This window comes from Triticum aestivum, chromosome 1D (assembly GCF_018294505.1).
Source record: "Triticum aestivum cultivar Chinese Spring chromosome 1D, IWGSC CS RefSeq v2.1, whole genome shotgun sequence".
Taxonomy (NCBI): Eukaryota; Viridiplantae; Streptophyta; class Magnoliopsida; order Poales; family Poaceae; genus Triticum; species Triticum aestivum.
Genome location: NC_057796.1, coordinates 248,975,721 through 249,001,562, shown reverse-complemented (window position 1 = coordinate 249,001,562; position 25,842 = coordinate 248,975,721). Strand labels below are relative to the sequence as shown.

General features: G+C 46.2%; 1 protein-coding gene across 1 annotated transcript; it reads left to right on the top strand.

Moving 5' to 3' along the window:
- Positions 1 to 6,941: 6,941 nt before the first annotated feature.
- On the top strand, positions 6,942 to 8,243 carry LOC123168014 (uncharacterized). The gene is made up of 4 exons (XM_044585877.1): positions 6,942 to 7,238; positions 7,330 to 7,479; positions 7,585 to 7,776; positions 7,854 to 8,243. Exons 1-4 carry the CDS (start codon positions 7,077 to 7,079, stop codon positions 8,082 to 8,084), a joined length of 735 nt encoding a protein of 244 aa, XP_044441812.1. The 5' UTR covers positions 6,942 to 7,076; the 3' UTR covers positions 8,085 to 8,243.
- Positions 8,244 to 25,842: the final 17,599 nt, after the last annotated feature.

The window sequence follows — 25,842 nt, the reverse complement described above, 5'->3', positions numbered from 1 at the left end:
AAGCCTCTAGTTGACTAGCTCGTTGATCAATAGATGGTTATGGTTTCCTGACCATGGACATTGGATGTCATTGATAACGGGATCACATCATTAGGAGAATGATGTGATGGACAAGACCCAATCCTAAGCATAGCACAAGATCGTGTAGTTCGTTTGCTAGAGCTTTTCTAATGTCAAGTATCATTTCCTTAGACCATGAGATTGTGCAACTCCCGGATACCGTAGGAATGCTTTGGGTGTACCAAACGTCACAACGTAACTGGGTGGCTATAAAGGTGCACTACAGGTATCTCCGAAAGTGTCTGTTGGGTTGGCACGAATCGAGACTGGGATTTGTCACTCCGTATGACGGAGAGGTATCTCTGGGCCCACTCGGTAATGCATCATCATAATGAGCTCAATGTGACTAAGGAGTTAGCCACGGGATCATGCGTTACGGTACGAGTAAAGTGACTTGCCGGTAACGAGATTGAACAAGGTATTGGGATACCGACGATCGAATCTCGGGCAAGTAACGTACCGATTGACAAAGGGAATTGTATACGGGATTGATTGAATCCTCGACATCGTGGTTCATCCGATGAGATCATCGTGGAACATGTGGGAGCCAACATGGGTATCCAGATCCCGCTGTTGGTTATTGACCGGAGAGTCGTCTCGGTCATGTCTGCATGTCTCCCGAACCCGTAGGGTCTACACACTTAAGGTTCGGTGACGCTAGAGTTGTAGAGATATTAGTATGCGGTTAACCGAAAGTTGTTCGGAGTCCCGGATGAGATCCCGGACGTCACGAGGAGTTCCGGAATGGTCCGGAGGTAAAGATTTATATATGGGAAGTCCTATTTTGGCCACCGGAAAATGTTCGGGATTTTTCGGTATTGTACCGGGAAGGTTCTAGAAGGTTCCGAAGTGGGGCCCACCTGCATGGGGGGACCCACATGAACGTGGGTAGTGGGGGCAAGGCCCCACACCCCTGGTCAAGGCGCACCAAGATCCCACCTTAGAAGGAATAAGATCATATCCCGAAGGGATAAGATCAAGATCCCTAAAAAAGGGGGATAACAATCGGTGGGGAAGGGAAATGATGGGATTTCTTTCCCCCACCTTTGCCAACGCCCCAATGGACTTGGAGGGCAAGAAACCAGCCCCCTCCACCCCTATATATAGTGGGGAGGCGCATGGGAGCAGCACCCCAAGCCCTGGCGCCTCCCTCCCTCCCGTGACACCTCTTCCTCCCCGCTTGCGCTTGGCGAAGCCCTGCCGGGATCCCGCTACTTCCACCACCACGCCGTCGTGCTGCTGGATCTCCATCAACTTCTCCTCCCCCCTTGCTGGATCAAGAAGGAGGAGACGTCCCCGCTCCGTACGTGTGTTGAACGCGGAGGTGCCGTCCGTTCGGCGCTAGGATCATCGGTGATTTGGATCACGACGAGTACGACTCCATCAACCCTGTTCTCTTGAACGCTTCCGCGCGCGATCTACAAGGGTATGTAGATGCACTCCCCTCTCTCTCGTTGCTAGATGACTCCATAGATTGATCTTGGTGATACGTAGAAAATTTTAAATTTCTGCTACGTTCCCCAACAACTTGTTCGTTACTATGTTTCGTTTCCTGATGATCAGTAGTGGAGCCCAGTTGGGACGATCGGGGATCTAGCATTTGGGGTTGTCTTCTTTATTTTGGTTCCGTAGACGGACCTTGATTGTATTCTGGATGATGTATGTTTAACTTGTTATTTGTGTGAAGTGGCGATTGTAAGCCAACTCTTTATCCCATTCTTGTTCATTACATGGGATTGTGTGAAGATGACCCTTCTTGCGACAAAACCACCATGCGGTTATGCCTCCAAGTCGTGCCTCGACACGTGGGAGATATAGCCGCATCATGGGCGTGACAGAGTGTCACCCGGCCTCTGCATAACTAGGATGCACACAGCCAAATACCAGTAGTCTGATAAACAGAAAGATAAAAGACCGACAATTTGGCAACAGTAGAGTCCATAGACCGACACTATGCCTATGTCAAAAGAGATGATGGACCGATCCGGAGATTATGCTGCCACCCATGTTGGAAAAAAACCTCCGTAGCCACCTACTCCAATAGCATACACACTGCCTTGAATAACGGTTGGTACTCCGCTCGTTGTAGCGTATACCATGTACGAAGCGAGTGCATACAATGGAAAATAACCTGCAAAGGAGAAGCATTTTTGTCATTAAAAACAACATGATTTCTACATAACCAAAGCGACCGTAGTAAGGCATACGCTCCCACCCTTATTAGCGTTTTGTACCTATTTGAAATACCGTCCAGTCGGTGACCAAAAATATTAGCAACACTTCTAGACGGATACAAATTTGATGCTATTTGGATGGCTGACCGCGTAGAACGCGCAAACTTACATTGGAAAAATAGGTGTTTAATTGCCTCGACATGAGTACAAAAACAACACTTTTTACTTCCCGACCAGTTGCGTCATGTGAGGTTGTCTTTCGTTAGCACAGCTCCCCTATGGAGATACCACATGAATATTTTAACTTTAAGTGGTACCTTCGCTTTTCAATTTTTTTGTTATTACTCACCGGTACCTCAGAATGCATGAGTGCACGATACATAGAGTCTACTGTGAAAGACCCCGATGTAGTAAAGTTCCAGCGAAACACATCACGACCTTGTGTTAGGTTAATCAAATCCAGAGGGACAAGAGATTATTCCATGACAGAAGTCGGTTTCCAATCAAATCCCGCCTAAACGAAATATTTGTCGGGGGTGCGCTGAGCACTTGCGCAATAGTAATATTCTCATCGTGTGCAATGTTGTATAAGGATGGGTATTGTTCTCGGAGACTAGCATTGCCTAGCCAGATGTCTTCCTAAAAATGAATCTCCGGCCCGTCCTTTATCGCGAAAGACCCAAAGCGAAACATATGTTTCTTTGCCACCATTAGGCGAGCCCAAAAGTGTGAGTCTCCAGGTTTCCAATATACCTAAGACACTGCCTTTTGGCCTATATACTAATTGCGCAACATGGTTTGTCAAACACCATCCTCAGTAAGAAGCTTGAACAACCATTTACTAAGTAGGCCCTCATTCTTGACCAGTAGGTCATGAATACCGAGGCCGGCCTGGTCCTTCAGCCTACAAACCACGCTTCATTTGGCCAGCCTATATTTTTTTGTTTTCACCATCTCCTTGCCAAAAGAACCTGGACCTAAAATAGTCCAGTCTTTGCAAGACCCCTTTTGGGAGCTGGAAGAACAAAAGCATATAGAGAAACATATTTGTTTGAAACTCGTTGCGATCTTCCTCTTGATTCCTTTGCAAGGTATTTACATCGAGCTCCAGTGACTCGAGTTCCAGATCTGCAGTATCACCTGATTCAGTAACCTTTGTCATCTTTTTCTATGCTGCCGCAACTCTTACTACCCATCGACAAAAGTGTTGGGTAGGGACGGAGTACTTTTGCCGTTCTCCTCTTCCCAGTTTCCTCCGGTCTACCACCGGCAGTAAGGCTACATGGGCTAGGATTTTACCGCTGAAGAGATGATCTTCAGTAAACAGACCATGTCACTGACTGCACCCGAACCGGTGCCACTCCTGCCGCCGCCACAAGAACTCTCGCAGTCGGGGGAATCCGAGCTCGTGGAAGGATTTTGCGAGAGAACCCAATCTCAATGATACTCCAGATCCATATGCCTCCAAGGAACACATGGCTCTCGATACCAATCGTCAAGATGTGACTACTAATTAACTGAATTTGAACACTAACACATGAACATTTAGAGCAACAAAGCGTCTCAATATGGGGCTTGTATTGAAAGAGAGGACGAAATTATTGTAGCACGCCACTGACGGCTAGGTTCCACCCCCAAATTACAACAAGATGGTGTCCAAACGAGAGGAGCGCGTGGCCTTATAGCCATTACAGAGAGGAGTGGGTGCAACGATAAAACAGAAAGTAAAAAAGGATGCGGATGGGCAACCGAGATTGGGGACCCTCCGATGCTTGATTTATGGCTAACCAAGACGCTCCTGAGGTGAACCGGTATCCCTCCAGGTGAGCCGTTGGACGAGCGATCAACCACTGGCAGTCGAACCGAAACACAAGAAACGGGGAAGTGATCACACATTCAGTTATCACCCTATTACAAATTGTCAATGCGCCGCCGCTGCTCGCCTGAGCATCACCGGAACTAGGGAGTGTAGGGGAACGTAGTATTTCAAAAACATTCCTACGATCACACAAGATCTATCTAGGAGATGCATAGCAACGAGACGGGAGAGTGTGTCCACGTACCCTCGTAGACCGAAAGCGGAAGCGCTTAGTAACGCGGTTGATGTAGTCGAACGTCTTCACGATCCAACCGATCCAAGTACCAAACGTACGGCACCTCCGTGTTCAGCACACGTTCAGCATGATGACGTCCCTCGAGCTCTTGATCCAGTTGAGGACGAGGGAGAGTTCCGTCAGCACGACGGCGTGGCGACGGTGATGATGAAGTTACCGACGCAGGGCTTCGCTTAAGCACTACTACGATATGGCCGAGGTGTTAAACTGTGGAGGGGGGCACCGCACACGGCTAAGAGATTGTCTATTGTGCTTTGGGGTGCCCCCTGCCCCCGTATATAAAGGAGGGGAGGAGGAGGGTGGCCAGGGAGGGGCGCGCCATAGGGGGAGTCCAACTAGGATTCCCAATCCTAGTTGGACTACCCTTCCTTTTCCAAGAGGGGGAGAGAGGGAAGAAGGAGGAGAGGGAGAAGGAAAGAGGGGGCGCCACCCCCTCCCTAGTCCAATTCGGACTTTCCATGGGGGGGTGCGGCCCTTCTCTCCTTTCCACTAAAGCCCATGAAGGCCCAATACTTCCCCGGAGGGTTCTGGTAACCCCTCGGTACTCCGAAAAAATGCCCGAATCACTCGGAACCATTCCGATGTCCGAATGAAACCTTTCAATATATGAATCTTTACCTCCCGACAATTTCGGGACTCCTCGTTATGTCCGTGATCTCATTCGGGACTCCGAACAAACTTCGGTCATCAAATCACATAACTCATAATACAAATCGTCATTGAATGTTAAGCGTGCGGACCCTACAGGTTCGGGAACTATGTAGACATGACCGAGACACATCTCCGGTCAATAACCAATAGCGGAACCTGGATGCTCATATTGGCTCCTACATATTCTACGAAGATCTTTATCGGCCAAACCGCATAACAACATACTTCATTCCCTTTGTCATCGGTATGTTACTTGCCCGAGATTCGATCGTCGGTAACATCATACCTATTTCAATCTCGTTACCGGCAAGTCTCTTTACTCGTTCCGTAATGCATCATCCCGTAACTAACTCATTAGTCACATTGCTTGCAAGGCTTATAGTGATGTGCATTACCGAGAGGGCCCAGAGATACCTCTCCGATACACGGAGTGACAAATCCTAATCTCGATCCATGCCAACTCAACAAACATCATCGGAGACACCTGTAGAGCATCTTTATAATCATCCAGTTACGTTGTGATGTTTGATAGCACACAAAGTGTTCCTCCGGTATTCGAGAGTTGCATAATCTCATAGTCAGAGGAATATGTATAAGTCATGAAGAAAGCAATAGCAATAAAACTAAATGATAATTATGCTAAGCTAACGGATGGGTCTTGTCCATCACATCATTCTCTAATAATGTGATCTCGTTGATCAAATGACAACACATGTCTATGGTCAGGAAACTTAACCATCTTTGATTAACGAGCTAGTCTAGTAGAGGCACACTAGGGACATTCTGTTTGTCTATGTATTCACACATGTACTAAGTTTCCGGTTAATACAATTCTAGCATGAATAATAAACATTTATCATGATATAAGAAAATATAAATAACAACTTTATTATTATCTCTAGGGCATATTTCCTTCAGGGAGTAGGGATGGAATTCGGCTGTGTCGTGTTATTACCTCCTAACCACCTTCGCAACAGTTCGAGCTACACCCAAGGTCAGACCCTTTTCCTTCGGTTGCAAGTTCATCATCGGCCTATGGCCAGAATATATGTTTTTTTATCACAGCCAGAATATAAGAGTTTTTTTTAAGGATGCCAGAATTATATTTTTTTCAAGGGATGCCGGAACCAATATCCTATGCGCCGAACCCCCTGTACACTTGGGCCGGGCCATCCCACTTCCTCCTGGTTCTCTGTTTTGAAAAAGGCAAAAAAAATAGTTTGTCCCCAACGAATCGAACAACGCTCGTTCGTTCTGGTGGCGAACGCACTAACCAGTTGCATCAGAAGACACGATGTGCTTACTATCCTTTTTGCTTTTCTTTATACAATGCGAAAAGGCCAGCTGTTTTTCTGTTTTCTTTTCCTTTTTTCCTATCTTGTTTTTTTTCTTTTCCCATAAATGCTTGAACTTTTTCAAAGGCGACGAATTTTTTGCAAAATTGATGAACTTTTTCTCGAAATCGATGAACTTTTATTCAAAGTCGATGAAATTTTTTCAAATTCAGCAAACTTTGTTTCAAATTTGATGAACTTTTTTTTCAAGTTCGTTGAACTTTGTTTCAAATTCGATGAACTTTTTTCAATTTTTTGCTTTCAAAATTTATGAACTTTTTCAAATTCGTGAACTGTTTTTCAAATTCGAAAGGGACGAACAGCAAAAAAACGAACGAAACGTGCACGAAGGAGCTAGCGATCGAAGGAACAAAGGGAAGCAGTAATTTTCAGATCTATGTGGTTTTCAGTTTTTGTGAGCGTGCTTGCTGGCCGGCCCACCCGAGGTTGCTGCGCGTCGTCGCCGGGCCACTCGCATGGGCCGTTCGGCCCACTAGTTAAATAGCAGTAGTTTTCCCGCTGCGTCTTCCATCTCTCCTTCTCTCTCCCACTCAAAAAAAAATTCTCTCCTTCTCTCTGTTTTCCGGTGCCGGTGGATTTGGGTCCCTATAAATTCCCCTCCCTCTTCCCTGTCTTCTTCTTCCTCTTGTTAAATCCATCTTCTTCCTCGCGTCCAACCAAACATCGCTCGAGTCCCAGAGAGACAGAGAGAGAAAGAGCTCTGCCGGCGAAGTTTGAAGAACATGACGGGCCAAAAGAAGCACCAGCGGGGTGATAGGGGCGGGGCGTCCGAGCCGCGAGCGCGGGGGACGTCGACGAAGACGGTGGAGGGCTCTTCATCCCGCCCACGAGGACGAGAGGATCGTACGGCGACCTTGCCGACGGGGCAGCGTCCGGCCGCCGCAGTAATGTTCATCCTTGGACCGTGTTTCTTGAATTAATCAAGAAATCAAAGATTCTTGGACGAGCTTACTCTGTCGATCTTGACCTGCGCAGGGGAATAGCATCGGCTCGGACATAGTGACTCCGTCGGGGAGTGGCGCGCCTGCGACACGGCGGCGCCAGCCTGGTTCCGAGGAAGTCGTCGTGCCTCCTGCGGCCGGAGAGTTGATTCCCGCCGAGGCGCAGCTGCGCGACCCTAGCAACGTAAGTTCCTTCCGTTGCATAACAGCATAAGCACAACGTCCGGCGAGTTGTCTTGATTGATTCCGTTGCATTGGTCGCCGTTAATCATGCTTGTTTCACTAGCAGGAAAGGGACGCCCGTGCAGAAACAACGGCGGCGGCGGGCGCCGACGCGCCTGCGGATAACCTGCCTGCCCTTCCACCGGTGAAACGCCAAATCATCCTCCTTGATCGGCCGCCGCCAGCAGTGAACTTCAAGAAGCCTTTTGTCGTCACGCGGGGCGTCCACGCTCCGCCGCCGCAGCGCAACGCGAGCAGGGTAAGTTCCTCCCATGCCAAATTGCCGATGTTCGCAGGTTCCGGCGATACTGACGCCTTTGCTTGTTTCTTGGTCAGGAGACTCTGCAGGCCGGCAGCAGCTCGGCACCACCGCCGTCGAAGAAGCGTTCCGCCGGCGATCTACACCTGACCAGCCGGCTGGGCAGCAGCAGCAGCAGCACCGGCGGCCCCGATGAGGGGATCCACCCGTGCTGGGGCTGCTCAACACCAACGCATTCCCGCGTGCCTCTTTGTGCCAGGTGCCACAGCAAGCGGGGTCGTTGCCTGTCCTGCAGGCGGAACCAGTAGGCAAGCATTACCAGCTTGTGAACTTTGCTAAATCATACGTGGCTGTAGTGTGATATCAGCATCGGCATAGCAAGTTCTATCGGCTCGTCTAGTATACATATACGTTGAATGCTTGTTCAAACGGAGCCTTTGATATGCAGATATCGCACGGAGATTTATTGGACAAATTCATACATAATTGCTATTTTTCAGTCATTGGCTTTTTTAGCTGTTCCTCTTCTGCGTGTTCGATTTTCGATCCCCATTTCCTTGATGGTCGTCGTTTCTGATTTGAACTGCGTCCTGTGCGATTTTGATCCTCGTTTTTCTGCGATTTGAGCCGTGATTCGCTTGCGTGGCAGCTGTATTTTGTACAGTGTTCTCTGTGCGATTGTTTGAGCTGTGTTTCTGCTCGCTGTGATATGTGATTTCTTTGTGTGTGGCAAGCAGATTTGAACCTCATTTCAGTGCAGTTTTGAGTGTGTTTCTGCCCATAGTGAGCCGCATTCTGGATCTCGTTTGGTTTGGTATTTTTGGGACATCTTATAGCGTACGTGTTTGTTTTGGTCGTCGGTGTTGATTTTATGGGTTTAGGTCCCCTGTTCCTTTTTGACTGGTTCGTGCCTTGTTCGTCGCTGATGGTTTAGTTGTTTTTGCTATAATTTGTTATGTGGTGTTTGATCTTGTCTGCAGTAGCCCTAGTGTCTGTGCAGTTCCTGATCTGTAATGCCTTGCAGTAATCCCTGATTGCAGTAAATTCATGTTCAAGTCATTTCTGGATTTAAGCTATGAGCTATGATTATGTTCTGTAATGCCCTAGTTTCTGTGCAGTTCCTGTTCTGTAATGCCTTGCAGTAATCCCTGATTGGAGTAAATTCATGTTCAAGTCATTTCTGAATTCAAGCTATGAGCTATGATTATGTTCTGTAATGCCATAGTTTCTGTGTAGTCCCTTTTTTCAGGCCATTGTAGTATGCCCCTTTTTATCTGCTTTATTTACAGTAGCTAATCTTTATTTTTGTGAGAAATACTCACAGTTGCTACTTATTTGCCACTATTTCAGTCTTGCATTTTAAAGTATTTTTTTCTGTATGGTTTATCTGTTTATTAGTGCTTAGAATAGCCTCTGCATCTTCACACCTTCTGATCTCCGCTTGATTAAGTGTTTGTAGCTGCATTTCAAAGTTATTTCATTATACTATCGGAGCTATATAGTTGCAGGTTTCATATGTGGACTCCGTTTTCAGTTTGCAGATTGTAGCCCCGATGCTTGTCCTGGTTCTCTTCATGTTATACTAGCCCTTTGTTGTTGGATATTCCTGCTAGAAGGAAATAGCAAGATTACAATGACTTCTAATCTTGATAGAAGCGAGTTAAAATTACTCAATGCAATTTTTCATAAGTCTGGAAAGTACATGTGTGATGTGTTAATAGCCAAGATTGTGCTTTACTACTTAAATAAGTACATGCCAAAGAGCTTGAGTTTCATTTCAAGTAAAGGCATTCAATTGGACAGTCCCACATATCTCATCAAATGAGGAGGGACTTGTGACTCGATCTAGCGCCGCCGCTGGATCCCTCCTCCGCCGTCACCTCATCCCGACGCCCCCCCCCCCCCCCCCCCGCCGCACCTTCCTCCCCTCGCCGCCGCGTGAGGCGCCCTCTGGCAAAGTCCAGATGCCTCTGACTCTGAGGAAGGCCGCAGCGGAACCCTTCTCCAGCTACTCGGCGCTGGTACCGCGATTGCGATCCATGGATCAGGGATGGCGGTCCCTTTGGTGACGCTTCCCCGTCCAGTGGCGCAACGGGGCTGGTGGGCTGCCGGAGGTCGGCTTGGGCGGCCCGTGGACTACCGGGGCTTCGGGTCGAGGCAGCGATGCCTCGATGGCTGACGGCGACGTTTTGTCCACTGCCTATTGTCCCGTCTAGGTGCACTCCAATCTCGCCGGACTTGGCTGGGCTGGCTAGCTAACCGGTCACCAGTTTGTCAGCGGAGCGGGAGGTGGGGATCTAGATCAGGACAATTCCCTGGTCGGTTCCGGGGGGCACGAGGCCCACGATGATGGCTACGCCTGTGGGTGCTGATTTTCTTCTTGGAGACGTCGTTCGGGTCTGCTCTACCTCTTCCCACCTCAGTGCTTCTCGGGTGAAAACCCTAACTGCGGTGGGCGCCGATGGTGCTCAAGGCGTCGTGTCCTTCCTGAAGGCATCACCGTGAGAGCTTTGTGCTGGTGGGCACCGTTCGGGTTCGTTGGCAGGTGCAGATAGCGTGCCCCTCTTCCTCTAGCGGGCATCTATTTCGGGGGGAACCCTAGATCCGGGTTTCCCGGATCGGATGATGATGGAGACTATGGTGCTATTTCCCTCCGAGGGCATTGTTTTGGAGCAGAGATTCACTAGAGGGGCCAACAGTTGGAGTGGTGTTGCATCTACCACATTGAAGACGGTGGGGCTCGACGGCGTGGACGGTGGAGTCTTGACATTGGATGCCGTTTAATGGACGCGCGCGGGATGGTGGCGTTGTCTGGTGCCGTGGTAATGTCGATAACAGATGGGCCTGGCAAGGTCTATGCAATGATCCCTCCTGAAGATGGGACGACGGAAGATGGCGGCGGCGGATCCTAGAGTGTGCGCATGTTGTGCGCATTGTGGGACTCCTAGACCGGTTGGTGCTCTAATCTTGCCAGGCGGGCGGATTCTTGAGGCCACTGGATTAGATGGTGTCTTGATGCGATCAGGACACATCTTTATACTTGTGGGTGTAGCGACTTTTGTGCATCTCAAAGTTGGCTTTGGATTGATCTTTGTATTTATTTTGGCAGACTCTGTTGAATAACTTAATAAAGATGGTTGTATGCATCATTTAGATGCAGAGGCCAAGGGTAATCCTTCTTTTTTATAAACATATGTCATCAAATAATTGTACGTGTTAGTATGTGTCTTCCGTGCCATCACCCACAAACTGCTTACTATGCAGCATGCCAAGTAAACCTGGATTAATTTTGCAGCTTTCTCATTTGATCATGGTCCTAAAGATGTGAAAACTTTCTTTACTTGTGGTCCCGGGAGTTTTAGTGTGATGAGTTGATACAAATGTTCAAACTCAGTCATGGTTGCCAAGCAAGAAATGTTGCGAGAGTGTTTGTGACCAAGAACTACAGTGCACGGTAATTGTAAAAAAGAGAGTAAATGCAATGTGGAAACTTATATAGGGCATGGACTGTGCAATGACACTTGTATCTAACGTCCCTGGAAGCCAAATATTATGAAGTTTGCATTTCACAAAGTATCATGAAGAACATTACCACAACCATATTACATAGATCAAATATGTCACATCCCTAGTCTGGTAATGACCTAGACTAGTTATCCCTTGTTGCATCATGTTTAAATTGGAATCAAACTTGAATTGGGGATTCATCCAAACCCTAGCATCAAATTAAATCAAATAGGTTTAAATATTTCAACGAACTCAAAATGCCCTTTAAAAATGTTCACCATTTCTGGATTAAGGTGGAAGCATCTACCAAAAATGTTTCAAAGTTTTGCAGGACATATATGGGCTTGGAATTAATTCATAATGTATTTGAATTGGAGAAAATATATTCTATAAATATTTCTGTTGCTCCAACAATTCTGGAAATTTGTGAGGGGCTTTGGAATAATTCATTAAGTCCCTACAAAATTTATCAGAAGCAAAAAAAATGATTTGGTTCAAAATTAAAACAAATTACAGAAATAGAAAAAGAAAAAGAAACAAAATAGAGAAAGGAGAAGCTTACCTGGGCCAACTCACCTGGCGGCCCAGCCGAGCTGGCCCACCCCACCCCCACCGTCTTCAACCTCCTGCCAGTAGGCAGGAGAGCGTGTGGCCACGGCGCGTGTGCACGCGCCGGCCACCTCCACTCTGCATGGCTGCTACCTCCTCGCCCTGGACCCCCTGGAGGCTGCCACGCAACACCCCCGGCCCCTCTCACTCTCCCGCCGTGCTCATCCCCTACCCTGTCTCTCTCGTGTGCACCCACCCGAGCGCAGCTGCAGCCGCCGCTCGTCGACCGCGCGCTCACCGTCGTTGCCGTGCTTCCTCGACATGTCCCCGAGGTCCGCGTTGACGCCTGCTACCTCTCCACGCACGGCCGCCGGATCGCCTTCGCTGTCACGTCGCCATCCGGTCTCCCCTAAGCCTGCTGACTCCTCCAAACGACGCGCTGTGAGCCCCTGAATCTTCCCCCCTGTCCCCTCCATCGTTTGCTTCCTCTAGCCGCCGTTCCAAAGCAGACCAAACCCACCGTCGCAAGAGCTTGTCGCCGGCGTTGCTCCGGTGACCATTTGGTCTCCCCAGCATGTCCAGCAAGCTCGCCGCACACCGTAGAGCCTCGCAAGCGCTTCAGTTTGTCCATTTGCACGCCGTAGCCTCGACCCCAAGCTCGCACGAGCTCCAGCCACATAAGTGGTCGTCTCCTTTTTTTTAGAAAAGGGGACATCCCCGGCCTCAGCATCAGAATGATGCATACGGCCACGATGTGGTCGTCTCCTGCGACGCTGCAGCCCACCTCTGGCCGAGCCACCACCATAGTTGGATGCGCCACTTCACCAGCTTCCCGGAGAACCCAACCGCGCACCGAACGGTGCATCATAGGGGTTTTCCGAAGCTCCTGGCCGCCGCTGACCTCGCCGGCGGCTTAACGCCGGTGGGTTTGACCCCGTTGACCGGATTTGACCCCCTCCGGGTCAATGACAGGTGGGGCCAACCTCCTACTAATTTTAGATTAGGACTGATTTTAGTGTTAATCACCCCTGTTAACAAATGAGTCGCTGACTAGTGGGCCCCACTGGCCAGGTTTGACCTGGCCGACCGTGTTGACCTGCTGATGCACTACTGACGTTATAATATCTTTCTGGATTATTTCTATTTTGGAATATTTGGAAATTCCAGAAAATGTTATAAACTTCAGAAAATCACAGAAAATAAACCGTAGCTCTGAATGAAATAATTTTATATATGAAAAATTATCAGAAAAATCCAATCTATCCATTTATGCTACTTTCATGCATGTTTAACCAACTTAAACTTACTGTATAAGTAAGAACATGATAATGGCATTTAAAATGCTTAATATGGAGTTTGCATATGAATCCTTGGATCATATATATGGACTTCATTTAATTCATTACTAGATGCATTAGTGCAAATCATAGCATTCTTGACATGTCATGATCATGCATCATCTTGTTGCATATGTTGTGATTGATTGTCTTTGGTACTGTCCTTCTCGATAGGTTTTGCCTCTCTGAGTGGCACCGACTACCTACCCGAGGAGCAGTGCTACCGTGTTGATATTCCAGGCAAGCAAACCCCCTTGAGCATTCCGATACAATCCCACTCTCCCGCTCCTACTCTCTTTTACTGCATTCAGACAACAGCGTTTCAACTGTTACTTGTTGCGGTAGCTGAACCCACTTCCTCTACATGACCTGTCTTTGCCACAGTAAATAGTAAAACCTTACTAGCATGGTTAGGAGTTGCTTGAGCCCCTTCTGTGATCTTTACCATGCTATGTCTGTTGTGCCTGCTATGCTTAGAGTTGTGTCAGGTCTGGTTCATCTGGTGATGGATTGGAGTGAATCGATGGTGTTCTGCTAATGAGAGCTAAGTGTGTGAACATGATTTGGTAATTGTAGCGATGAGAGGCCATGTAGGAGTACATGGTGGGTTGTCTCACTGAGGCCGTCCTTAAGAACTGAGTCATGTGTATGTTATCCAAGACAGTTACTACCACACATTGGGTTCCGATAACTCGACCCCTCTCGGCTTATTAACCGCCTTGATCTCTGTCCAAGAGTTGCAACTAGTTTCTGGTGTTTGTAGGTCGTGCTATTTGTCTACCAAGTGGCACCCCGGTACCGGTGGGCTTGGGACAAACTAGGCACCGTGGCACGGTGTACCAAGCGTAGATCCATCCGGCGAGGTGGGCTTGGGAACCCTGCACACATCGCTTGGGGCCGTGATGGAAACTTAGGCCGGACTTCCCTTGCGGGTTCAACCTCAGATAGGCGATAGACCTGGACTAGAGTCTTGTGTGGTTAGTCAGGTTGTGGCCGACACCCACGCCAGGCTTCCGCTTGAAGGTTGCCGAGATACATGACGTGTACATGGTGGTAAGTGGTGAGAGCGTGTGTGAAGAAGTACACCCCTGCAGGGTAATGATCTATTCGAATAGTCGCGTCCACAGATATGGACTACTTGGAGACTTATATGGTCATAGAAAACTCAAAGTGGATAATTTAAAATGCGCAACATAAGTGTGAGTGCTATGGATGGCCCTCTCATAGGGGATGGGAGAGAATCCATAGTGGTGTATTGTTGTGGTGGTTAGTGGACTCGTGTGCGCTTTCTCACCTCAAAGAAACTACTGGTAGTCGTAGCATAGGATAGCCACTGAGTCAAAGCTGGCTTGCTGCAGTTAAACTCCACCACCCCTTTGTTGGTACTAATGCATAAGTAGTTAGTTCTGATGTAAGTCTTGCTGAGTACCTTTGTACTCACGTTGCTTAATTTATATTTTTGCAGAGGAGATTTTGGTCTCACTAGTAGTTCCGCATGGACTTCGACGAGTAGTTTGTTACCTCGGCTACGATCTTGTACCCTTGGGAGGGTCTTGTAGATAGTCGGGCTTCTCAGCCTTGTCTGTACTCAGACATGTTATGCTTCCGTTGCTTGTATGCTTTCTATGTTGGGACATGAGACCCGCTGCTTGTAATAAATGCTATGTTGGCTCTTCTGAGCCTTTACCTATGTATGAGTTGTTGAGTTATGTTGTGATGCCATGTTGTACAACACATACTTGCATGTTATGTGTATGTGTAATGTGTATTGCTATGTGTGGGGCTCGACACTTAGTTGGTTGCCTTTGGTAGCCTTTCTTATGGGGAAATGCTCCCTGGTGCTTCCACTGAGCCATAGTAGTTCACTACTGCTCCGAAACACTAGGATTGGCCGGCATGTATCCTTCTTTGTTCCTGTGTCTGTCCTTTCGGGGAAATGTCACACGTTCCTTTAAGTCCTTGTAGCTTGCTACGACTTGGGTTCATACGCTGATAACCAACACGTTCATTGCTGGGCTACGTATGCATGTTCCTGTACGACTGTTCCACCTTGGTTCACGACTAACCATGTCGACCCGGGTTCTCTGTCATATGGATGCTAGCGACACATTTACATACGTGAGCCAAAAAGCGCAAACGGTCCTGGCCAAGGTAAGGCTACAGCCGTGGGAATACCATGTGTGAGGCTGCAAAGTGATATGTTGTGTTACATGCTAGATCGATGTGACTTAGGATCAGGGTCCTCACAAAATATTCATGCCATTCAAGTCATATAATCACTAGGGTTCCTCCATGTCCCCGAGAACTAGGGAAATTACTGAGACATAGGGGAACAAGATATGCATGAGATATCCATATGAATTATGAATGGATGATTGAAGTAATTTGCATGTGAATCCATGGCGAGTTCGAAAATTACATTGAGATGGATGAGAGATTTGATGTTGTTGGTGTGGATGTGGATGAAGGTGATGGATCTTGGTGTCAAAGCCACCATGCTCATGTCATTAGCGTGAGAAAACCCAACATAGGTGATCAAGTGCTATAACTTGACTCCTCAGTCAATATACTCTAACATAGGTGACTTTGTTGCTGACCCATTCTAGATGAAGTTCTCTAGCGTTCCTTTGCTCATTCACTTTGTGTTCTTGCATATGTTTCTTGCTATTTTGTCTCCCTCTAAATAAATAAATAACTTCATCTAGATCTCTTTTCTCATTTCTGTTGTTCTCTATAACTTCTGTGTTTAATTCATTGCATATCTCTCAGTTAATTCCTTGCAAATCCTTGTGAGATTTCATTTGCCAAGTGAGATGAGTTGACAAAATCTTTACTCTATGTTGAACTCGGTCACTCCGGTCCAAACCCATCGGCTCGGCCGAAACACAAGGTCTACTTGTGAATAGTTCATCGGACCAACCTACATAGACTGATTCGGTCTCACCGATCTGGATTTTCTGTGACTCTGTCATTTCAGCGTCACCGATCTCAACTCTGAAAATTATTTTGCCATTTCTTATTTCCTATCTTTTTCAGCTCCACTCAATGATTCTGTCCTCTATCAGCATCTCAGACTGCCTACTGCTTTGAAGTGACTCTCAAGGACCACACTATTTGACTCATGCTCCATAAGGACCCTTCTTGGAATTTGATGTCAAAGGGGGGAGAGAGACCATCAAAGCTTATCATACGAGCACATCTAAGCTCTTCTACAGATGCTTGTTGACAAAACAGGAGAGAAGTCACATGTCTTTATGAGGGGAAAGACATGTCAACTTGTTTGATCTTATCTATTGTTAATATTCTTGTTGCTCTGAATTCTGGTTGATTGTACCATTTCTTGCTCTGATTTTCCCTCGCCTTACCTTCTCCCATTACCCAATATCAGATTCAGGGGGAGAAAGATTTCATATCCAAGGGAGGAAAATCTTGGGAACTCATTGCATATCTTTAGATCTTTGGGGACATGTAAATATCTAAACAAAGTACTAAGTATTCACTCATTACATGTCATCCCAGTCTTGGTACTCTTGTGGTTTCCTGAAAGCTTTACTTAGAGTGTTCTTGTGTTATCTAACCCTGTTTTCTCAAGACCACTCCTTCCAAAGCCAGCTCAAGACCACAACGTAAGTACATGCATCACACTCATGAGCATGATGATCTCTTGCTAATGTACATATTGTTTGCAAGAAGGATTCATGAACATGGAGGTACACTTCTTACCCACATCATTTGCCTTGATGCATATAGCCAAGATACATGTAACTCATTGCTTGCTCTACATGCTTATGCATTAATATGTTCTTACACTTTATCTTCACATGATTGCATACATGTAGGGGAGCTTTTGCATGTTACATGTCTTTCCAAAGCTTCACTTGTTTCTCTGCATATCCATAATCTAAAGCTCTTATGTATGTTGTCATCAATTACCAAAAAGGGGGAGATTGAAAGCACAAGTGCTCCCTGGGTGATTTTGGTAATTAATGTCAACATATCTCTTGTTGGACTAATGCTTCTACCCAGTGTATTTCATAAAAGATCAACAATGGAGTGGCAAGGACAAGAGGATGTGGAACCTCTTCAAAATGCTAAGGACACATATTGGCAAAAGCTCAAGACTCTTCATTTATATTCTAGTGATCCAAGATCACATTGAGTCCATAGAAAAGCCAATACTATTAAAAGGGGATGAGGTGTTTCTTAATGGTCTACTTGCTCAAAATTCTTAGTGATATTGCTCAAAAACCCTCAACCACTCTCTCAATTCCAAATATGTGCAAAACTCAAAGTCAAACTCGGCCTCACTGAAATGATCTATCCGGCGCCACCGAGTTCACTTGACCTAGCCACTGCCAGAAACCCTAACTCCTCGGTCACACCGATAAGGATCTCGATCTCACCGAGATGGCCCTGCAAACTCTCTGTTGCTTGTTGCAATTATTTTGGTCTCACTGAAATGTGAAGTCGGTCCCACCGAGTTTGCTTGACCAACTCTCTTTTTGCTCTTTGCTGAAATTGGTCTCATCGAGTTCAAGCAATCGGCTTCACCGAGATGAGATTTTTCCCTAACCCTAGCACATCGGTCCCACCGAGTTGTTCCAGTCGGTCCCACCGAGATTCCTAACGTTCACATTTTGAACTAAATCGGTCTCACCGAGTTCTTCTATTCAGTCTGACCGAGTTGGGTCAAATGTGTGTAACGGTTGGATTTTGTGTAGAGGCTATTGATCAATTGGAAGTACAGCGAGATATTTCGCCCGAACTACGGATGTCGTGTTCTCCACAGGGACTAGACGACGGCGACTATGCTCTGGCTAAAGCTAGGTGACAGAATTTAGATGATGAGAACAGAAAGTAAACCTAAACTATCAAGATTGTCACCAATGAAATTGCGGATAAGCAAATGTAGATTCAGATTTTACTAACTTTCTTTTTGGTATTTTTGTAATACTTGAGAAATTAAGATACTAACACAAGCTAACATCAATGACAAGAGAAGTAAAAAGGACATGAACATAACACACACATATGTGTATATATCACAAGAACAATAAACTGGACACTAATCATCAGCAAGTACAGAATATATATGACATATATAGCTAGATCTCATACATTCGAAATGAGGGACACAATGTAACAGTACAAACTGTCACTGGTCAACAAAATAAGTAAGAAACACACATGTATTCGGACTGAACAAATATCATCATCACACAACAATATTTTTGATGAATTACACTCTCACACACACACACACATATACTAGCAGAATACTAATTGATAGAACCAAAATATAATAGATCAAGTATCTCCCAAAGTAACAAGGTATCAACTAGTCAGGGCATACTAATCAAGCATTTATATTACAAATTCGAAACTGAACCAAACAGCAGGATACTACACTTATCAAAACTGAACATTACATAGTACTAGTTATGACACTTCTGAAGATTACGGAAATTTGAGAGAGAGAGAGAGAGAGCAGCAGCAGCAGCAAGATTGGGAATGGAGCAGCAGCATGGGCGTGAGGAGAGAAGCAGCAGGGGTAGGGGAGATGGGACAGCAGCAAAGGAAAGGAGTAGTAGCAGCAGTATGGAGGCGCTAGGGAGAGGAGCAGAGATGCAGCAGTAGAGACGTGGGGAGTAGCAAAGCGCGATAGCAGCAGCAGGTTCAGAGAAGGAGCAGGACAGCGGGGATGCAGGAAGAAGTAGAAGAGCAGCAACAAGGTTAGGAGAGGAAGAAAGGTGGAGGAGCAGCAGCAGGGGAGGAAGAGAGAAAGAGCAGCAGCGCGGGGGCGTTCACGCGGATGACCAGACGCCCGTGCCGCCCTTGTCTGGTCGGGCGTGCAAGATGCGGCGGTGGCTGGAGATGGTGGTGAGTGGTGGATGCTGGTGGTGGGTGTTGGCGTTGGTGATGGATGGCGTTGGAGGGACGGTAATGGAGTGGTGGCTGGATGGCGCACCACCACGCCGGCCTGGCCGTGGCGGCGGCCGGAGGTGAAGAAGGAGGGGTGAGGGAGAGAGATGTGATGCCAGGCCCGAAAGGGGATCGGGGCTGCTGCTAGGGATTTTGACCCTCTCCTCAGATCTGCATTTTTGCACTTCGGCCCTTCTACTTCTCTGCCTACTTCACAAGTTGATCCATCCACTCTTTCTTTCTTGCCCTTGAAGCTTTAATATTCATCACACTCAAGTCCCTCTTCCTTCTCTTCTTTCATATGCTCATCTCGATTGCAACATGGACAGAAACTTGTAGTTTATAGTGCCTTTGCGCACTTTGCTGCAAAATAGACAATTCACTAGTCGACATTCCCTTTTATGATTATCATTCGAATATTCAACAATTCTTAGCAAGAATGGAAGGATATATCTCGGTTAATGGTATATTTGAGCATCAAATTATGTATATGAAATGTGCTTATCAAGTTCCCCCACACTTAAATCTTTGCTTGTCCTCAAGCAAAGGAATATGACAAGAGCAAGATTGTGAACAGTGGGCTGACTAGAGAATGCCAAGTGAAGTAGATCTCCAAACAAAGCATACTTTGAACTTTGCTAGTGAAAATCAATGGTTAAGAGTGCTACAAAGCAGTAGGATACTAGTAAGCATGACCATTTTAAACTTTTACAATGATAAAAGAGGATCAACAAGTTTAAATGATGACTGTGCCAAATGGTTCCTAAAGAGAGCATGATCCCGAGAACAAAATGAACTGGAATTTAATCTTGTGATCAACTCACTTATTTACAGAGATAAAGCAATGATTATATTATTATTAGTCTCACCATAGGAACATACCACCGATCCCGAGAACATGGTATACACCCGGCTCGACCAATTATTAGTTTTTTTTGTTTGTCTCCCCAAAGGAACATACCACCGATCCAAGAACATGGTATACACCTGGTTCAACAATTACATTTTTTATTATTAATTACTGCCCAAGCTAACCCGATTTCACATGCCACCGATCCAGGGAACATGACATGCTACTGTAGGTAGTCAGACTTATTTATTCATTATTACCTGTCTTAAATGAACAACGCATAAGCACAAAAACAGGAATCATCACTTCTCCATGTCTGGTTCACATGCTACCGATCCAGGGAACATAGCATACTAGTCCATAGTGGCAAAGTGATTGCTCTCAATGGGAACACAATAGGCACAAACTCAGCATCTAACACTTAATGATCTAAGTGTATCAAGGTAAAAGCAGAAAATGATTAAGTTTACTAGTGCACTAGGGATTTGAGCACTCAAAACTAATAGCTTTCACTACTTTCAGCAAAGCAAACAGGGTGTAGATCACTAGTTTACAAGGCATTCAACAATCAGTTCGCACATTCTCATCAAGCACCATATGTCAAAGGTGAAATTCAGTGGGACAACATTTAAGAAATGGCACAAGCAACCCAAATAGCAATTTAATTCAGCAAGCATCAATGGACGATGATTTCAAAATGGGTCATGAGACAGCTCACCGGGCTCTTCAAATGATGTAGCACTCGCTCGATCATCTCACCAACTGCAGCTCTTCACCTTTGCTTCATCATGGATGCTCCAGCTTCACTCTTCTTTGTGTGTGCCCCTTGCTTCTCCTCGTCACCATGCTCTGAGTCCACCAGGGTCCCAAGGAATGTCACCTCGAACCTTGTCAGCATGTAGTGGATCGTGCACAAGCAAAAACCTGAAAGAACTCTCAACAAAAGAGACAATGCAGGTGGTAGGGATAATACCCTCCAAGTCATCAATCAAATATCCAATTACATAAGCATATCTATAAAGCACATGTTTAGGATGGTAGAAATCAGCAAAGTCAACACTAACATGAGGATGATATTTATCATTAAGCTCAAGACTAGCATGGGAATGATATGTTTCATTTAGCATAGGACTAGCACGAGGAAAGTAACTGTGATCATCACAAATGAGAGTAATGCCACTAACAAGATGTGTATGATCATGTCCAAGCAAATAGTTTTTCAAATCTACCTTAAGTAATGGCATCATGCAATGCAAGTTAGAAGCAAAGAAATCATAAGGGAGCATGTCATCAAGAGGATTGGGTAAACCTGACACATCACGCTCATGTATGACAATAGGCAAATGTATTTCTGGTTCTTCATCTTCAACTACAGCAGCTTCTTTTACTTCTTCAGGGGAGAAAGACATTGGATCTTCAAGTTGATCACTTGGGCATTTGAGCTCTAGATCATCTTGTTCCTTGGCTTTGAGTATTTCTTCTTGGATCTGAAGTATCTCTTCCTCTGGACTCTCGCTATCTTGCTCAGCTGAATGTGAAGGTGTTGGAACCTCACATGTATCAAGAGGAATCCCAGAAACACTCAGCTCAAGCTGTGAAGAAATAGTACTGGCAGCGTTGATGTTCTTCTCAATCTTCTTTACTTCTTCCACTAGCTCATTCCCACTCTTGATCTTCTTCATTTCCTCTAGTATAACCTTCCTAATAGGATCATCCTCGGCACTCCAAGTGAACTCGAGACTCAAAAGTGTGAGCTTGTCTATGTCATCGAACTCATCTTGAGTAGGCACTTGTGTTGAAGGTGTTGGTTGACCAAATGGAGGACCATTTAACTCCATTGGCAACATCTCCTGGTGTTGAGGTATATGAGTAGGAGGTGAGTAAAATTGTGGTGGTACATAGTTGTGGCTCTCCTCATTGTACCTAATTCCCTGCATATGATTACTAGAGGCAAACGATGAGATCTCAGGGTTGTTGCTCCTATATGACATATTATGGTTTCCAGGCCACCCATATGAGTAATTATTTTGGTATGAGCTAGGCTGTGGGGCGAAGCTCATGCCATAACAATCGGGAGGGTGAGAGTAACCACGCTGACATTCAGCGGGCGAATGGCCCTGAAATCCACAAATATGGCAGGTAGGAGCAACATAAGGATGGCCTCTAGAATAAGGATCATAAGAGCTAGGCCTATCCTCAAAAACTACTTCTTGCTGCCGAGCTAAATCATCTAATCGATGGGAAATCTTACTTATCAGGTCTTGAATACTTTCTGTGCTGTTTGTAGTGTTGCTCGCATAAGCATGATGATCTGAATAGTAAGCCATATCTGAGAAGATGCAATAACCTGCAGAATGACCAAGCAAAGAAAGAGAAAATAACTTGAACAAGGATTAGGGGTTAGAGATATATCACATATATATAGCACAACGGGAAAAACAAGAAAACCCTAGTCTATAACCTCACACAATCGCTCGACGCTAGTCCCCGGCAACGGCGCCAAAATGATCAATTGAAAGTACAGCGAGATATTTCGCCCGAACTGCGGATGTCGTGTTCTCCACAGGGACTAGACGACGGCGACTATGCTCTGGCTAAAGCTAGGTGACAGAATTTAGATGATGAGAACAGAAAGTAAACCTAAACTATCAAGATTGTCACCAATGAAAATGCGGATAAGCAAATGTAGATTCAGATTTTACTAACTTTCTTTTTGGTATTTTTGTAATACTTGAGAAATTAAGATACTAACACAAGCTAACATCAATGACAAGAGAAGTAAAAAGGACATGAACATAACACACACATATGTGTATATATCACAAGAACAATAAAATGGACACTAATCATCAGCAAGTACAGAATATATATGGCATATATAGCTAGATCTCATACATTCGAAATGAGGGACACAATGTAACAGTACAAACTGTCACTGGTCAACAAAATAAGTAAGAAACACACATGTATTCGGACTGAACAAATATCATCATCACACAACAATATTTTTGATGAATTACACTGACACACACACACACACATATACTAGCAGAATACTAATTGATACAAACAAAATATAATAGATCAAGTATCTCCCAAAGTAACAAGGTATCAACTAGTCAGGGGATACTAATCAAGCATTTATATTACAAATTCGAAACTGAACCAAACAGCAGGATACTACACTTATCAAAACTGAACATTACATAGTACTAGTTATGACACTTCTGAAGATTACAGAAATTTGAGAGAGAGAGAGAGAGAGAGAGAGAGAGAGAGAGAGAGAGAGAGAGAGAGCAGCAGCAGCAAGAATGGGAATGGAGCAGCAGCATGGGCGTGAGGAGAGAAGCAGCAGGGGTAGGGGAGATGGGACAGCAGCAAAGGAAAGGAGTAGTAGCAGCAGTATGGAGGCGCTAGGGAGAGGAGCAGAGATGCAGCAGTAGAGACGTGGGGAGTAGCAAAGCGCGATAGCAGCAGCAGGTTCAGAGAAGGAGCAGGACAGCGGGGATGCGGGAAGAAGAAGTAGAAGAGCAGCAACAAGGTTAGGAGAGGAAGAAAGGTGGAGGAGCAGCAGCAGGGGAGGAAGAGAGAAAGAGCAGCAGCGCGGGGGCGTTCACGCGGATGACCAGACGCCCGTGCCGCCCTTGTCTGGTCGGGCGTGCAAGATGCGGCGGTGGCTGGAGATGGTGGTGAGTGGTGGATGCTGGTAGTGGGTGTTGGCGTTGGTGATGGATGGCGTTGGAGGGACGGTAATGGAGTGGTGGCTGGATGGCGCACCACCACGCCGGCCTGGCCGTGGCGGCGGCCGGAGGTGAAGGAGGAGGGGTGAGGGAGAGAGATGTGATGCCAGGCCCGAAAGGGGATCGGGGCTGCTGCTAGGGATTTTGACCCTCTCCTCATATCTGCATTTTTGCACTTCGGCCCTTCTACTTCTCTGCCTACTTCACAAGTTGATCCCTCCGCTCTTTCTTTCTTGCCCTTGAAGCTTTAATATTCATCACACTCAAGTCCCTCTTCCTTCTCTTCTTTCATATGCTCATCTCGATTGCAACATGGACAGAAACTTGTAGTTTATAGTGCCTTTGCGCACTTTGCTGCAAAATAGACAATTCACTAGTCAACATTCCCTTTTATGACTATCCTTCGAATATTCAACAATTCTTAGCAAGAATGGAAGGATATATCTCGGTTAATGGTATATTTGAGCATCAAATTATGTATATGAAATGTGCTTATCACCTATATATACCCCTCCACCCCCTTCTTCATTTGAGAGAGAGCCATCAGAACGTGCCTACACTTTCAACCTACATTTTCTGAGAGAGAACCACCTACTCATGTGTTGAGATCAAGACATTCCACTCCAACCACAAGAATCTTGATTTCTAGCCTTCCCCAAGTTGCTTTCCACTCAAATCATCTTTCCACCATATCCAAATCTGTGAGAGAGAGTTGAGTGTTGGGGAGACTATCATTTGAAGCACAAGAGCAAGGATTCCATCATCGACACAACATCTATTACATTTTGGAGAGTGGTGTCTCCTAGATTGGTTAGGTGTCACTTGGGAGCCCCCGACAAGATTGTGGAGTTGAACCAAGAAGTTTGTAAGGGCAAGGAGATCGCCTACTTCGTGAAGATCTACCCGAGTGAGGCAAGTCCTTCGTGGGCGATGGCCATGCTGGGATATACAAGGTTTCTTCTCCGTGGATCCTTCGTGGGTGGAGCCCTCCGTGGACTCGCGCAACCGTTACGACACTTCGTGGGTTGAAGTCTCCATCAACGTGGATGTACGATAGCACCACCTATCGGAACCACGCCAAAAGTCTTTGTGTCATCATTGCATTTGCAAACTCCAATCCCATCCCTTTACTTTCTTGCAATTAGCATGTTTTACTTTTTCCGCTGTTCATACTCATGTCATGCTTGCTTGAAATGTATTGTGAATGCTTAATCTTGCGCTGAAACTCCACCTTAACTTGAAGAACTTAAAAATTGCCACTTTTGCTTGTTGAGGGTCTAATCACCCCCCTCTAGACCCCTCTTCTAGATCTTTTCAACCATCTTCAGCAATGATACGACACAGGTGCGCGATGACATAGTCTAATCAGAAATCTTGTGTTTACACAGGGGTGCATAAACTCGTCGCTGAAGTCGTCTATACCATCTGCCCTTATCCATCTACCGACACCTCAATAGCTGGATACCTCTCGAGGAGACAACAGAAGACAAAGACATCCCATACCGCTTGCATCGCGCTACTACCGCACCACCTTCGATCCGACAGCAATAGGCTAAACATGACACCTCCGCCAGAGCCACCGTACATTACCTTCTAGTAGCAAGCATTACTTGACGTCTCCATATAAGACGTCGTGCGTAGCATGCGCCGGTAGCGCATCCACCGGTGGCTTCACCTGCCGGCGATAGGCACCGCCTGACAACTCCGAAAGAGGCACATGTGTCACCTGCTGAGCCGCATCGAACCCGGTATGTTGATGGAAGGGACGTCACATACCGCCACCAGCCTCAGAAGGTCGTCACCACCTTGAGATCCAGACTCCCAATCGCCCACACGATCCTAGAGTCTGTCGTCGTTGATGAAGAGGGGCCACCGCCCTGATTCCGGGCGCTACGGGGAGCACCCACTGTCGTGCTAATGTCTGCTAGAACTACGTCGGTATTTCCCCAAAGAGGAAGGGTTGATGCAGCACAGCGACGGTAGGTATTTCCCTCAGTGATGAGACCAAGGTTATCGAACCAGTAGGAGAACCAAGCAACACAACGTAAACATCACCTATACACAAATAACAAATACTCGCAACCCGACGTGTTAAAGGGGTTGTCAATCCCTTTCGGGAAACGGCGCCAGAAATTGGCAAATGGACGTGATAAAAATATGA

Excerpts from the sequence above, each read along its gene's own strand:
- LOC123168014 (XM_044585877.1), top strand. The coding sequence starts at position 7,077 with ATGACGGGCCAAAAGAAGCACCAGCGGGGTGATAGGGGCGGGGCGTCC. Across the intron at positions 7,239-7,329 it reads GGCAGCGTCCGGCCGCCGCA|GGGAATAGCATCGGCTCGGA; the intron begins GTAATGTTCATC and ends TGACCTGCGCAG. Across the intron at positions 7,777-7,853 it reads CGCAGCGCAACGCGAGCAGG|GAGACTCTGCAGGCCGGCAG; the intron begins GTAAGTTCCTCC and ends TTTCTTGGTCAG.